This window comes from Mustela erminea, chromosome 7 (assembly GCF_009829155.1).
Source record: "Mustela erminea isolate mMusErm1 chromosome 7, mMusErm1.Pri, whole genome shotgun sequence".
Taxonomy (NCBI): Eukaryota; Metazoa; Chordata; class Mammalia; order Carnivora; family Mustelidae; genus Mustela; species Mustela erminea.
The window spans coordinates 52,465,245-52,479,565 of record NC_045620.1 but is presented as its reverse complement, the minus strand read 5'-3'; the positions used below and the strand labels follow the sequence as shown (position 1 = coordinate 52,479,565).

The window sequence follows — 14,321 nt, the reverse complement described above, 5'->3', positions numbered from 1 at the left end:
CTCCTGAGGGTGGAAGCATGAGGAAAGCTCCAAAGCTGGCAGAGGACTAGTGCACTTGAAAACTGAGATGAAGTCAGGGTGGAAGGATGAAGAAAGGAGAGGATGAATGCCACTGGCAAAGCTGAAAGGTAAACAGGGGAAGATCATGGAGGTTCCTTTAAACTATGTTGTGCAATTTTGGTTTATATCCTAAGGGACACATCAGAGGGGTTAAATAATAGATATAGTTGGATTTTTATGTCTAAAGGATAAAGCTGGGCTTCTACTTATGACCAGCCTAAAATAATGAGGGCAGGATTTATCAACCTGCCAGAAACAGTTTAAAAGAACAACAGTTTGCAAGATGCCAAACAATGGAAAACCAAGGAAAGTGATCCATGAGAATAGGAAACGAGGAGTTGAGCCCCAGCTTACTGGCTGGAGAGAGGTTCCAGACTTTGACACAGGGAGGAGTAACAAAGTGGAGCACAGTGAGCTTCCTGATGTGAGGATGTGGTGTGAGAGTCTGGATGATCGAAGTGGCTGGAGTTTGAAGGACAGAGCCTTGAGAGGAGAAGGCTGCACAGAAAGAAAACCCCAGAGGATGCAGGGTCTCCTCTTGAGTAGTAGACCAAGAAGTAATCAGCATATATCTATGAGGAAACTGTGCAAATCCAGGGAAACTATGAAAGAAAGGATCAGTGCTGTCAGTGCCCACCATTCACAAAGTGCTGGAAATAGTACCACCACCCAGATGAAAAAAATGTTCCACCACCCAGATGAAAAAAAAACTGTTCACAGGACATTGAGTACTCTATGCAGAAGGGCTCTGCCTCAGTCCCTAGATAAACCACTGCCCTAGTCCTACCCAACTAGTCTTTTTTTTTTTAAGATTTTATTTATTTATTTGACAGAGATCATAAGTAGGCAGAGAGGCAGACAGAAGGAAAGAGAAGAAGGGAAGCAGGCTCCCTGCTGAGCAGAAAGCCTGATGTGGGGCTCGATCCCGGGACCCTGAGATCATGACCCAAGCCGAAGGCAGAGGTTTTAACCCACTGACCCACCCAGGTGCCCCTCTACCCAACTAGTCTTAAAAGAAGACTCAAAAAGATTGAACTGTTTCCAACTCATTTAACTGTGATGGAGAACTGAGTTTAAGAGTCTTCAAGACTGCAAAAAGGAAGAGTTGATGGGGCTGCAAAAATATCCAGTTCTCAACAACATAAAAATAACAATGTCTGATAGTAGTAAAAAATTCCTAGGCACACAAAGGAAAATATGACCCATAATGATGAGGTCAACCAGTCAGTTAGAACTAATCCAGTTGTTAGAATTAGCATATAAAGGTAAAAACAGATATTATAATTGCATTTATTATTATGTGCTCAATAAGTATAAAATACTCAGAAAATTAAGTAGAAATATGGAAGATGTTTTAAAAACCCAAGTCAAATGCTAGAAATAGAAACTACAGTGTGTGAGATCAAGAATAGCAGATAGAATTAATGGCAGATTAGACATTGCTAAAGAAAATATTAGTGAACTTGAAGATGTAGCAATAGGAGCTATGAAAAATGAAACACAAATATAAAAGAGAACTTCTTAAAATGAGCATCAGTGATCAGTGGCAATGTCACATGGCCTAATATATGTGTAATTAGAGTCTCCAAAGTAGAGGAGTGAAAGGTGAAACAGAAAAATTATTTGAGAAATAATAGATCAGATTGTTCTAAATTTGATGAAAACTACAAACTCACAGATCAAAGATAGCTGGTGGGCCCCAAGCACGAAAAACGGGGAAAACTACACCAAGGCAAATTACAATCAAATTGTACAAAATCTGTAATAAAATCTTCAAAAAACAAGGGAAAAATGATAGATAAAGTAGGAAAAAATAAGGATGACAGTATATTTCTTGTCAGAAACTCTTAAGTGAGAAAATAGTGGAGTAGTAGAAAGAAAGAAAGAAATCTGTCAAGATAGCATTCTATACCCAGCAAAAGTTTCTTTCAAAATGAAAGCAAAATAATCATTCTTTTTTTTTTTTAATTTATTTTTTATTTATTTTCAGCAAAACAGTATTCATTATTTTGGAACCACACCCAGTGCTCCATGCAATCCGTGCCCTCTATAATACCCACCACCTGGTACCCCGACCTCCCATCCCCTGCCCCTTCAAAACCCTCAGATTGTTTTTCAGAGTCCATAGTCTCTCAGGGTTCACCTCCCCTTCCAATTTCCCACAACTCCCTTCTCTTCTTATAGTAAAGCTAAAAGATTTCATTACCAACAGACCACACTATGAAAAATATTAAACAAATTTCTTTAGGAAGAAGGAAAATAGTATCAGATGGAAATGTGGATCTGTAAAAGGGAGTGAAGGATGCAAGGAATGATAACTGCATATATAAATATATAACTTTTACTGAGTATTTAAATATCTTTAAACTATAGCAAATGAAACAAAAATAAAAACAGTGTAGTTTCTCATTTAAAATACATGTACCCCAATGGTTATAGCAGCAATGTCCACAACAGCCAAAATATGGAAAGAGCCTAAATGCCCATCAACAGATGAATTTAAATAGAATGGGTAAAGATGCAGTGTGTGTGTGTGTGTTTGTGTGTGTGTGTGTGTACATACACACATATGTGTGTGTATGCATGTATGTATACATGCGCATACATGTACATACAATGGAATATTACTCAGTCATCAAAAAGAATGAAATCCTGCCATTTGCAATGACAGAGATAGAACTAGAGGTTATTATGCTAAGCAAAATAAGTAAGTTAGAGAATGACAAATACAATATGATTTCATGCATATGTGGAATTTTTTTTAAGATTTTATTTGTTTATTTGATACAGATAGAGATCACAAGTAGACAGAGAAGCAGGCAGAGAGAGGGGGGAAGCAGGTTCCCCGCTGAGCAGAGAGCCCGACACGGGGCTCGATCCCAGGCCCACAAGATCATGACCTGAGCTGAAGGCAGAGGCTTAACCCACTGAGCCACCCAGGCACCCTGCATATGTGGAATTTAAGAAATAAAACAGATGAACATAAGGGAAAGGGAGAAAAATAAAATAAGATGAAAATTGAGAGGAAGGCAAGCCAGAAGAGATGCTAATCTAGGACACAAACTGAGGGTTGCTAGAGAGAAGATGGGTGGGGAGAAGGGGTAACTGGGAGATGGGCAGTAAGGAGGGAACTTGATGGAATGTGTACTAGGTGTTATATGCAACTGATGAATCACTAAATTCTACCCCAGTAACTAATAATATGGTATATGTTAAATAAAGTAAACTTCAATGAAGAAGTAAAATTAAAATTAAAATGTATAATGGCAAATGTACCATTTGGGGTGCATTTGGATGTTGGGAATAGAAAAATATACTATTATACTATACTATTATAAATTATTATACTATTATAAGTATGCTCTTATACTATGTGTGAAGAGTTATGGAGTCACTTGTAGGTAGACTATGATAAATTAAAGATGTAAGCAAGCACTAAATATCAAAACAGAATTACAGCAATAAGCTAACAAAGGAGGTAAGATGGAATCATAAAAACTTCTAATTAATCCAAAAGAAGGCATAAAAAGAGAGGAAAGGAAATGAAGAATGCATGAATAAAATGGTAAACATGTAATAAAGTGTAGATTTAATCCTGGTCATAAAAATAAATATAAATGGTGTAAACAACTTTAAAGAGAATGCAGAGATTGTCAAGTATTATTTTTTAAAAAGATGAAACTTAACCATATGCTGTGAGCAGGAAACATATTTTAATACTTTAAAGACAAAAAAAAAAGTAAAAATAGTAAAGAAAGGATCAAGATATACGGTTGATTCTCATTATCCACAGTAGCTATGCTGTATAAAGTTTTCATGGACACTGTATTAGTGAACACTAAACTATTGCTCCTAAGTGAAATACATACATGTATATCTCACAGAGACTATAATCTTAAATACTAAAAATAAGTCATTCTGGTAGATTCTATTTCTTTTACAAAAGAGAAAATAAGGTTGAGAAGGGACTGCCCAAGGCCACCCCATTAACATGTGAAAAGCAGGGTTCAAGCCTGTCCAGTCAGTCCCAGAGCTGGAGCATCTTGCACTGCCCTGCCCTTTCCCCTCCCATCTCTGTCCCTGGGCTTCTCTGCATGAACTTAAACAAGAAGGAAGAACATCATTTTATTGCACCTCAGCTGGGAAAATGTGTCAGCAACTCCAGTTTTTTGCTAGTAGGAGCATGTCCGTGAATGACCACAAAAGCACCACAGGTATTGCTTTGGGAGTTAAAAATCAGTCGTAGCTAGTAGGTGAATTTGCACAGATAGAATCTATGGATAATGAGGATCAAATGTACCGTGCTAATACTACTAAAAAGAAATCTGAAATGGTGATATTAATATCAGAGTACAATTTAGAACAAAGAATATTATTACTATATGAATGGCAATTTCATAATGATTAAGGGGTCAGTGTGTCAAGAGGACTAAATATTTATGCCCAAATAACAGAACTTCAAAATATATAAGCAGTTACTGGTAGAGCTGCAAGGAGAAATAAATAGACTAATCCACAATTAGAGTCAAAACTTTCAATACTTCTCTCAATGACTGGCAGAACGAGTACAGAGAATATTGGTAAGAATATAGAACATTTTAGCAAGCTGTAACTGATTTGATTTAACATTTATGGAGTGCTACACCAACAGCAAAATACACATTCTTTTCAAGTGAACACAGAACATTTACCAACATAGACCACATATTGGGCCATAATATTTAAATCTAGATAAATTTAAAGGTATTTAAGTCTCACATATTATATTCCCTGACTGCAATACAGATGAATTAGACATTAATAACATAGAGATATTCCTAAATATTTGAAACTAAATAGCACACACACTTAAACCATGGATGAAAGAAGAAATCAAAAGGGATTTTAAAAAGTGTTTTGAACTGAATGAAAATGAAAATACAGCGTATAAACACTGAACACAGATGGTAGGGAAAAGTAGAGCTCAAATCGGTCACCTCAGTTTTACTTTAAGAAACTAGAAAAAAAGAGCAAAGGAAACTAAAAGAAGCAGAAAAAAGTCAGTGCAGAAATAAATGAAATAGAAAACAGAAAAATAATAGAGAAAATCAATGAAAGTGAACTTGTTTCGTTGAGAAGATCTGTAATAAAATTGGTAAGCATCAAGACAGAGAAATAAAGAATAGAGAGACCACACAAATTATCAATACCAGGAATAATAGATTTTATGGAATAATAAGGGATTATTATTTTACTTCAGATTTTACAGAATATAAGGTATTATAAAAAATTATACCAATAAACTCAATGTATTAGACAAAACATAAATTTCTTAAAAAACAAATTAATATACTTAAGAAACAATAAATAACCTGAATAGGCCTATGTCTATTAAAATTGAAGTAGAAATTGAATTAGTTAAAAACTTTCTACAAAGAAATCTCCAAGCCTGAGTGGCTTCATTGTTAAATTATACCTAATGGCTAAGGGAAAAAATACAACAATTCCATTGAAACACTTCCAGAAAATTGAAGGGAGAATATTTCCTAGCTCTTTCTATAAGGTTAACTCTACCCTCATACCCAAACCAGACAAAGGCACTGAAGGAAAATAAAACTACAACTACAGCTATCAACTGTCAACTACAAACTACAACTATCAACTGTAAACACAGATGTAAAAACTCTAAACAAAATTTTAGCAGTCAATTATAGTAATAAATAAAAAGGATAATACATCATGACCAAGTAGAGTTTCTCTTAGGAATTCAAGGTTTGACTTGCATTTAACAGTCAATATAATTTATTGTATTAACAAACCTAAAGAATAAAAATAATATGATCAATTTAATAGATGTGGAAATTTTTTTTTTTTTTTTTTTTTTTTTTTACAAAATCCAGCACACGTTCCTGATTAAAAACTGTCAGAAAATGAGAAAATAGAAGTAAGCTGCTTGACCTGATAATGGGCATCTATGAAAACCACAGCTAACCTCAGACTTAATAGTGAGAGACTGAAAGCTTTCCCCCTGAGATCAGGATTAAACAGGGATATCCACTCGTGCCACTTCTATTCAGTATTGTACTGTAAGTTCTAGCCAGAGCAGTTAGTTAAGAAAAAGATATAAAAAGCATGCAGATTGGAAAGGAGGGAGTAAAATTGTGGCGTCTATTTGCATGTAATATGATCTTGAATATAGAAAGCCCTGGAGAATCCACACTAACCAAAAGAGCTTTCTTTATAGTTAATAAATGAGTGCAGCAAGGTTGCAGGATCCAAGATTAATATACAGTATCAATTACACTTTCACATACTAGCAGTGAATAATTAGAAATTGATGTTTTAAAAAATGATAGTAATTTTAGTAAGAAAAAATGTAATTTAGGGATATATCTGATAAAAGAAGAGGAAGACCTGTCCACTGAAAATTACCAAATATTGCTAAGAGAAATTGAATAAGACTGAAATAAGTAGAGCAGTATATTTTATTCATAAGTAAGAAGACTTAATATTGTTAAGGGCTCTATTCTCTAAAAATTTACCTAAAGATTCAATGGAATACCAAATTCCATTGGTAAAATGTTGATCCCACTCAACTTTTTTGTAGAGATTAGAAATCTATTTCTCAAATTCATTTAGACATGTAAAGAACCTAAAATAGCTGAAACAAATGTGAAAAGAAAACAAAGTTGGAAGACTAACACTGATTTCAAGATTTAAGGTTATTGGGACACCTGGGTGGTGGCTCAGTTGGTTAAGCAACAGCCTTCAGCTCAGGTCATGATCCCAGAGTCCCTGGATGGAGTCCCACATCCGGCTCCCTACTTGGTGGGAAGTCTGCTTCTCCCTCTGACCTCTCATCTCTCATGCTCTCTCTCTCTCTCTCTCTCTCTCATGCTAAATAAATAAAATTTATATTTATTCTCTCTCTCAAATAAATAAATAAAATCTTTTAAAAAAGACATAAGGTTACAGTAATCAAGTCCATGTGATATTGGTGTAAAGATGAGCAACTAGATCTGTGGATACTTTTTTCTGAAAACAGAAGTGTCCATTAAGTTTGCTGACAGGTTGATCCTGTTCAGAGAATATATGATGGAATGAAAGCGAGAAACCATATTTTCGAGAAGTGACTGAGAACCGAGTGAAGGATTCCTGAATACTATGGGATAGTGAGTTCATGTGGAAATCCCCTATTATCTCTGTTTTAAACACAGATCTCTTTGTTTTTAAATTTTTGAAAAGTCAACTCTATGGATAGAAACAAAATGGAGCACATAATAGCAAGTAGGATGGCTTACTGGGATGAAAAGCAGGCAGTATTAGCTGACTTTCAGCTCCTGCAAGAGAAAATGGACAGGAAGTCTCTGGTGAGTATCAGGGGACCAGAGCCACATGCAATGGTTTAAACAGCTGCGGTCTCTTCCATTTTTGGGGAATGGTTGGTACTGAGCTGCTGCCTGGGGTATAGGAAAAGAGAGAGAAGGCCACCTTGACATGGAGCTGAGTTCAGCTATGGCCTGAGGACCAGAGCCCAAACCATCCAGCTACACCTGGTTCTGAGAGGAGGTCGCAGAGGACCATGCAGAAGCAGTGACCAAGGGGCACTTGGGTGGCTCAGTGGGTTGAGACTCTGCCTTCGGCTTGGGTCATGATCTCAGGGTCCTGGGATTGGACCCTGCATTGGGCTCTCTGCTCAGTGGGGGGCCTGCTTCCCCCTATCTCTCTGCCTGCCTCTCTGCCTACTTGTGATCTCTCTCTCTCTCTCTGTCAAATAAATAAATAAAATCTTAAAAAAAAAAAAGCAGTGACAAGGCTACAATGATAATAAGATAGTCGTGCTCAAAAGGAACTTGCACATGGAAATCTTGAAGCACAAAGGAAACACTAAGGCAAAAAAGATAGCCAATAAACTGAGGAAATGGGAGAGAAATAAGAGCAATCTGAAAAAGACTTTGCTATCAGTATATTTAAGATCCTCTAGGGGTGCCTGGCTAGCTCAGTCAGAGAGCATCTGATTCTTAATCCTGGGGTCATGAGTTCAAGTCCCACATTGGGCATGGGGCCTAGTTAAAAAATAAAAATAAATAAAAATAAAATATAAAAAAATACAATAAAATAAAAATAAAAGATCCTCTAAAAGGGAAAAGAAAGAATAACATCTACTTCCCCCGCCTTCCCCAAGAAAGAAAGAAAAAAACAGGGTGTTATAAAGGGGAAAAATTGGATGGATAGCTATGAATCAGAAACTGATGGGTATGAAAAAGAACCAACTTGAAATTTTGGAAAGGGAAAAATAGATTTATTTAAATACAGAATCACTACAGGTACCATGAACTCTAGCCTGAACACAGTTGAAGATGGAAATTGGTGACACTAGAAAGCTGTAGAGGGAGTGTATCCAGAGCACAGAGCAGAGATGAAAACTGCCATGAGAGCAAATACAGATGGTGCAAAGAACTGAATGAAAAGTAAGAAAGAACCAATGCAGACACTATTTCAAGAATACTAGGTATAAAGAAAAACCGGAAAAGGAGGTACTGACCAAAAAAAGGACTGTTTTTGAAATGGGAGCTATAACTTGGTTAGTAAATTAACAGGAGGAAAGTTATCGGAGATACTTAATACAGGCAAGAAGGGAAGAGCCAGAAGAAAGGATCAAGATGAGTGTGACGGGTAGACCTCTTGGGACCCTTTGTCCTTGAAACTGGAGCGCAGGGTGGGTCTAGATGTGGATGAGTTAAGAGAGGAGCTAGCCTGGCCTGAAGTTTGGGGAGTTGCGAATGTTCCATTTCATCCATGAAATGGGAAGTGATCAACTTGAGAGTAAGAAAAGGGCAACGTAAACCTGGAGGTATCATGTTGCCTGATTTCAAGCTTTATTACAAAACTGTGATCACCAAGGCAGCATGGTCCTGGCACAAAAACAACACATAGACCAATGGAACAGAGTAGAGAGCACAGATATGGACACTCAACTCTATGGTCAAATAATCTTTGACAAAGCAGGAAAAATATCCAGTGGAGAAAAGACAGTCTCTTCAATAAATGATGCTGGGAAAATTGGACAGCTATGTGTAGAAGAATGAAACTCGACCATTCTCTTACACCGTACACAAAGATAAACTCAAAATGGATGAAAGACCTCAATGTGAGACAGGAATCCATCAAAACCTAGAGGAGAACATAGGCAGTAACTTCAACATCAGCCACAGAAACTTCTTTCAAGACATGTCTCCAAAGGCAAAGGAAACAAAAGCAAAAATGAACTTTGGGGACTTCATCAAGATAAGAAGCTTCTGCACAGCAAAGGAAACAGTCAACAAAACAAAGAGGCAACCCACAGAATGGGAGAAGATATTTGCAAATGACAGTATAGACAAAGGGATGATATCCAAGATCTATAAAGAACACCTCAAACGCAACACCCAAAAAACAGATAATCATTTCAAAAAATGAGGAGAAGACATGAACAGACACTTCTCCAAAGAAGATATACAAATGGCTAGCAGACAACATGAAAAAATGTTCATCATCATTAGCCATCAGAGAAATTCAAATCAAAACCTCATTGAGAGGGGCACCTGGGTGGCTCAGTGCGTTAAGCCTCTGCCTTCGCCTCAGATCATGAGCTCAGGGTCCTGGGATCGAGCCCTGCATCGGGCTCTCTGCTCAGCGGAGAGCTTGCTTCCCCCCTTCTCTCTCTGCCTGCCTCTGCCTACTTATGATCTTGGTCTATCAAATAAATAAATAAAATCTTTAAAAAACAAACAAACAAATCCTCATTGAGATACCACCTAGTGAGAATGACCAAAATTAACAAGACAGGAAACAACAAATGTTGGAGAGGTTGTGGAGAAAGGGGAACCCTCTTACACTGTTGGTGGAAATGCACGTTGGTGCAGACACTTTGGAAAACTGTGGAGATTCCCCAAGAAATTAAATATAGAGCTACCCTATGACCCTGCAATTGCACTACTGGGTATTTACCACAGAGTTACCGATGTAGTGAAAAGAAGGGCCATATGTACTCCAGTGTTTAAAGCAGCAATGTCCACAATAGCCAAACTGTGGAAAGAGCCAAGATGCCCTGCAACAGATGAATGGATAAAGAAGATGTGGTCCATATATACAACGGAATATTATGCCTCCATCAGAAAGGATGAATACCCAACTTTTGCATCAACATGGATGGGACTGGAGGAGATTATGCTGAGTGAAATAAGTCAAGCAGAGAAAGTCAATTATCATATGGTTTCACTTACTTGTGGAGCATAAGGAATAATATAGAGGACATTAGGAAAAGGAAAGGAAAAGTAAATTGGGGGAAATTGGAGTGGGTGATGAACTATGAGAGACTGTGGACCCTCAGAAAGAAACTGAGGGTTTTAGAGGGGAGGGGGTAGGGGGATGGGTGAGCCTGGTAGTGGGCATTAAGGAGGCACATATTGCATGGAGTGCTTGGTGTTGTATGTAAACAATCTTGGAACACTGCATCAAAAACTAATATATTTTATGGTGACTAACATGACACAATTAAAAATAAAAGAAAAGAGCAACATTGATGGTAAAGTAGATCATTATTCACTCAACTACTCTTTATAGAAAGCACATGTGGGATGATGTAGTGATGAACTAGTGAGGTCCAATAGTATTTAGGCACTCCACAGTTGCTGGAGCACGCCAAAGATTCATAAAGGAGAGGTAGAGGGGAACAGAGACTACGGAGTAAGAACATTTTCTCAGACTGCCTGCCTCTGTGAGGCAGGTTGCTTTGGTATTGCTAACCAGTAGGATGATCAGAGTGAGAGCAGTCCAGGTCAGTCCAAGGTTGGGTGGCACAGGGTGGGTGATCCCAAGGATAAATCCCCCCTGGGGATCAGTGGAATCCCACATTCTTCTACCAGCCAGCCTGCTCCTCTTTCTCACGGAGGATTTTTATCTTCTCCAGTGGTTCAATTCTGTAAAATCTGGAGAAATATTTTAATTGAGGTTTTCTTTTCTCAAAGTCCTGTTATTCATTCAAGAAATTTATTAAGCACCTGCTGCATGCTGGGCAGCAGTCCAGCTGTTCAGAATAGATCTGTGAACTCTACAGCAAGTAGAGCTCCCTCGTGGAGCTAGCTCAGCTTGTATTGGGGGCAGATAGGCAGGGAACAGTGAACACACAATGAAGAGGGTATCCTACAGGTGGGTAAGAGCAGATAGTGCTGTGGGAGGAGAGGGAAATTGAAGCAGAGCAAGAGGGGCTGGGATTGCAGAGTGGCACTCTGCACTGCTCAGTGGGTTGGCAAAAACAGAGCTCTCTAGGAGGGCAGTGTCTGAGATGACTGAAGCAGGCCAGGGGACGTGTGACTCTGGGGAAGAGGGTTCTGTGCCATAGCCTCTGAGGTGAGAGAGAGCCTGTGTTGGGAGAACAGCCAAGAGGCTAGAGTGGCTGAGGGGAGGAGCAAGGGAGAAAACAGGGGAGCATGTCAAAGAGATTGCCTGGCAGGCAGGCTTAGAACTTTCTGGAACACCCTCTCCTCTTTTGCACTGGGTTTGGCAGGGTGATGTGGCAGGCACGTGGAAGCCAGCCAGAGGTAGAGGGGAGTGGTATGGGACTCAGCCGAAGAATCTGGAGCAGCCCCTGCAGGCTTTTGAGCCCAAGAGATTGCTCTTGCCTGGCCCAACTGCCAATTCTCATTCCAGGGCTGGGGGGCTGGGGTGAAGGAGAGTTCAGACAGCTGGAGAGAGGCAGACAAATGGCCCCAGGAGCACTATCCAAGTCACGGGTTACCTCGGGCTGATTGAGTGACCGCAGTGGGTTCATTGATCTGCAGTTGATTAACCTGGTCTTTTGAAACTTGGGGCCACATTCAGTGACAATTCAAACCCACCCCAAACCCTGAATACTTCAAAAACCGTAAATCAGCCTTTATTTATTTCACCTCCTAGAAAAGGCCGCAGCCAGAGTCCCAGAGTCCTGTAGAACCCAGGATCACATAATTAGATCTCACCAGCTCTTCCCACACAGCACTGTCAGAGGGAAGAGGCCTGGCTTGCATGTGAAGGGGCTCTGGTTTGTCATGCCGAGTTACTTCACGTTCCAGGGAAATGCTCTGAGGATTTATGAGTAGGTTATCTATTTAAGGCATATTTAGTGGCTGAGAATATTGTTTTGTTTCATGACGTGTATTTTTTTCATGTTGCAAAGCCACAAATGCCATGAATTCTGGTGGTGGGAAATAAGGACAGTGTGAGGTGTAATTCTTCTCTGGGGGACGGTGCAAAAATGATGTGATCTGAGTTGTCTGATGGGGCATGAAGTGACATGGGCTGCCACATGCCCTTTGGGTCACCAGCCTAGGCCACAAGTCACCATCCCTCTGGTGTGGCTCACTCTGTTGCTCAGTATGTTTCTTCTGTGATTAGTAAGGAGACAATTCTTCAAAATCACTAATGTGAGTTGCAGCAAGATTCATTTTAATTCAGTGTTGTGTTTAGAAGGAACTTGTGTTTTCACATGGTGGGTTGTTACCAATGTTAGGCCTTCAGAACCTTACCATCCTTAGGAAGCATTTTTGCTGGCAGTAGGGGCCAGAGTCGTCATTGTGAGGTTCCTGTTCTGTAAATCCAGGAACTGTTGCTTCGGGGTGCGGGCAAGGCAATGGCCACAGGCAGGTCGCGGTGAGAGGGGTGACGGCTTACCTCAAGACTGCAGCTGCCTTCCTCCTATGACTTTCACCAGCTAAAGCTGCCACACGTGCTCAGCCTGAGCTCGGCTGGCTCTAATACCAAGTGTGAACAGGGGACCGGGTTACAGTTCTGGGGTTGAGACCAACCAGAGTCAAGCTGTCAGCAGTGATCACCTTAGAGGGAGAGGGGTCTAATAATCCCCGGGCATCTTGGGGCTTCTTCAGGATTCTGTCACAGGCTTTACTTTTATGAACATTTTCCACAAAGATGTTATAAGAGAACTTGTGTATTAGTTCATCACAGCAGAGGAAACCAGTTAGAAGGCTTCATGGGAACCTAGGAATATGCCCATGCTTGTGGCAACCTTGGAAAATATGTTTTCTTTTTTGTGAGGGTGGGCTGTTTTGAGGGTGAGCTGTTTTGTGCCATGGCAGGGCTCAGGAGATGGGATGTGTTTCCCTGGTCACCTGGACTCAGTCTCTCTCCTGTGGAGAGTGGCTGGGTGTGGAGTGACCACAGAGAGAGGCTGTGAGCCCTGGGAGAAGGCTGAGGAAAGAGTCGGTGGAGACTACATTGCAGTATCAAAACTAACCTCGCAACCCTACTCTCTCTCCAACCCCACGCTCCAGCTGCCCACTCCTCAGCCCAGGCCCAGGACCGACCAACTGCCACCGTGTCGCCCCTGCGCACCCAGAACTCCCCATCCCGCCTGCCCGCCGCCAGCCTCAGGCCTCACTCTGTGGTGTCCCCACAGCATGTGCACCAGCCCCCCATGCAGACAGTCATCGGAGCCCAGTGTCCCCGACCAGCCATTCCGCTTACATCTGCAGCGTCTGCCGTCACACCTCCCAACGTCAGTGCTGCCAACCTCAACGGGGAGGCTGGAGGGGGGCCTGTCAGTGGCTTGTCATCGTCCAGCCCCACCAACACTGGATGCAAACCAGATGAGAAGAAAAATGAAAAGGTAAGTGGCCTTTCTGAGCGAGCCCTGGCTGTGGCCCAGCATTATTGTAACTCTTTGGTACCAGACACCAATGACATTTTATAAAATTAAGGCGTGAATTAGGGCCCCAAGTCAGATGCCTCAGGCCTGTGACAGAGATGGAGGCCAAACCAGCAAAGCAGCTTTCCTCGGGGTGGAATTCAGGTAGGCCTCAGGTTCAAGTAGGGCTAACCTGAGCCCAGATAGACCTTTTATGCAAATCAGAGAAAAAGTGTCATTTCCTCAGAATGCTTTAATTCTGTCTGTTGGGAAGTTACTGTAATATGCTCATTTTGTTAGAACAAGATTCTGATTGCCAGGTACCAGGATATTATAATAATAAATATACAGATCTACTTATATACAAAGTGAACAGCTTCCCTTCCCTTCAATGTGTCATCCTTGTGCAGTGTACAACCTGTTCAACCACGTGGGACAGGCTGTTTTCTGAGGAGAAACAAGAGTGGATGCTGGAATGACAGTTAATGTAGATAGCACTTTCAGCTATTCTTTTGTGAAGGAAATTGGGCTTATTCACAAAAGTCCAGTGGGCTTGCCTCTGTTACTACCCAGCTAGACACTGGATTTAGTCAGTGTTAGAATCAGATTTCTAAATCAGTGC

At 40.4% G+C, this 14,321-nt stretch overlaps 1 protein-coding gene across 2 annotated transcripts in view; it reads left to right on the top strand.

Annotated features, from left to right (window-relative positions):
• Window positions 1–14,321, top strand: part of SH3RF3 (SH3 domain containing ring finger 3) — a 367,326-nt gene that overhangs the window by 300,076 nt on the left and 52,929 nt on the right. For both annotated transcript variants that reach the window (XM_032351627.1, XM_032351626.1), the window contains exon 8: window positions 13,347–13,681. In XM_032351627.1, the coding sequence (XP_032207518.1) occupies window positions 13,347–13,681 (335 nt within the window). The remainder of the gene's footprint in view (window positions 1–13,346; window positions 13,682–14,321) is intronic.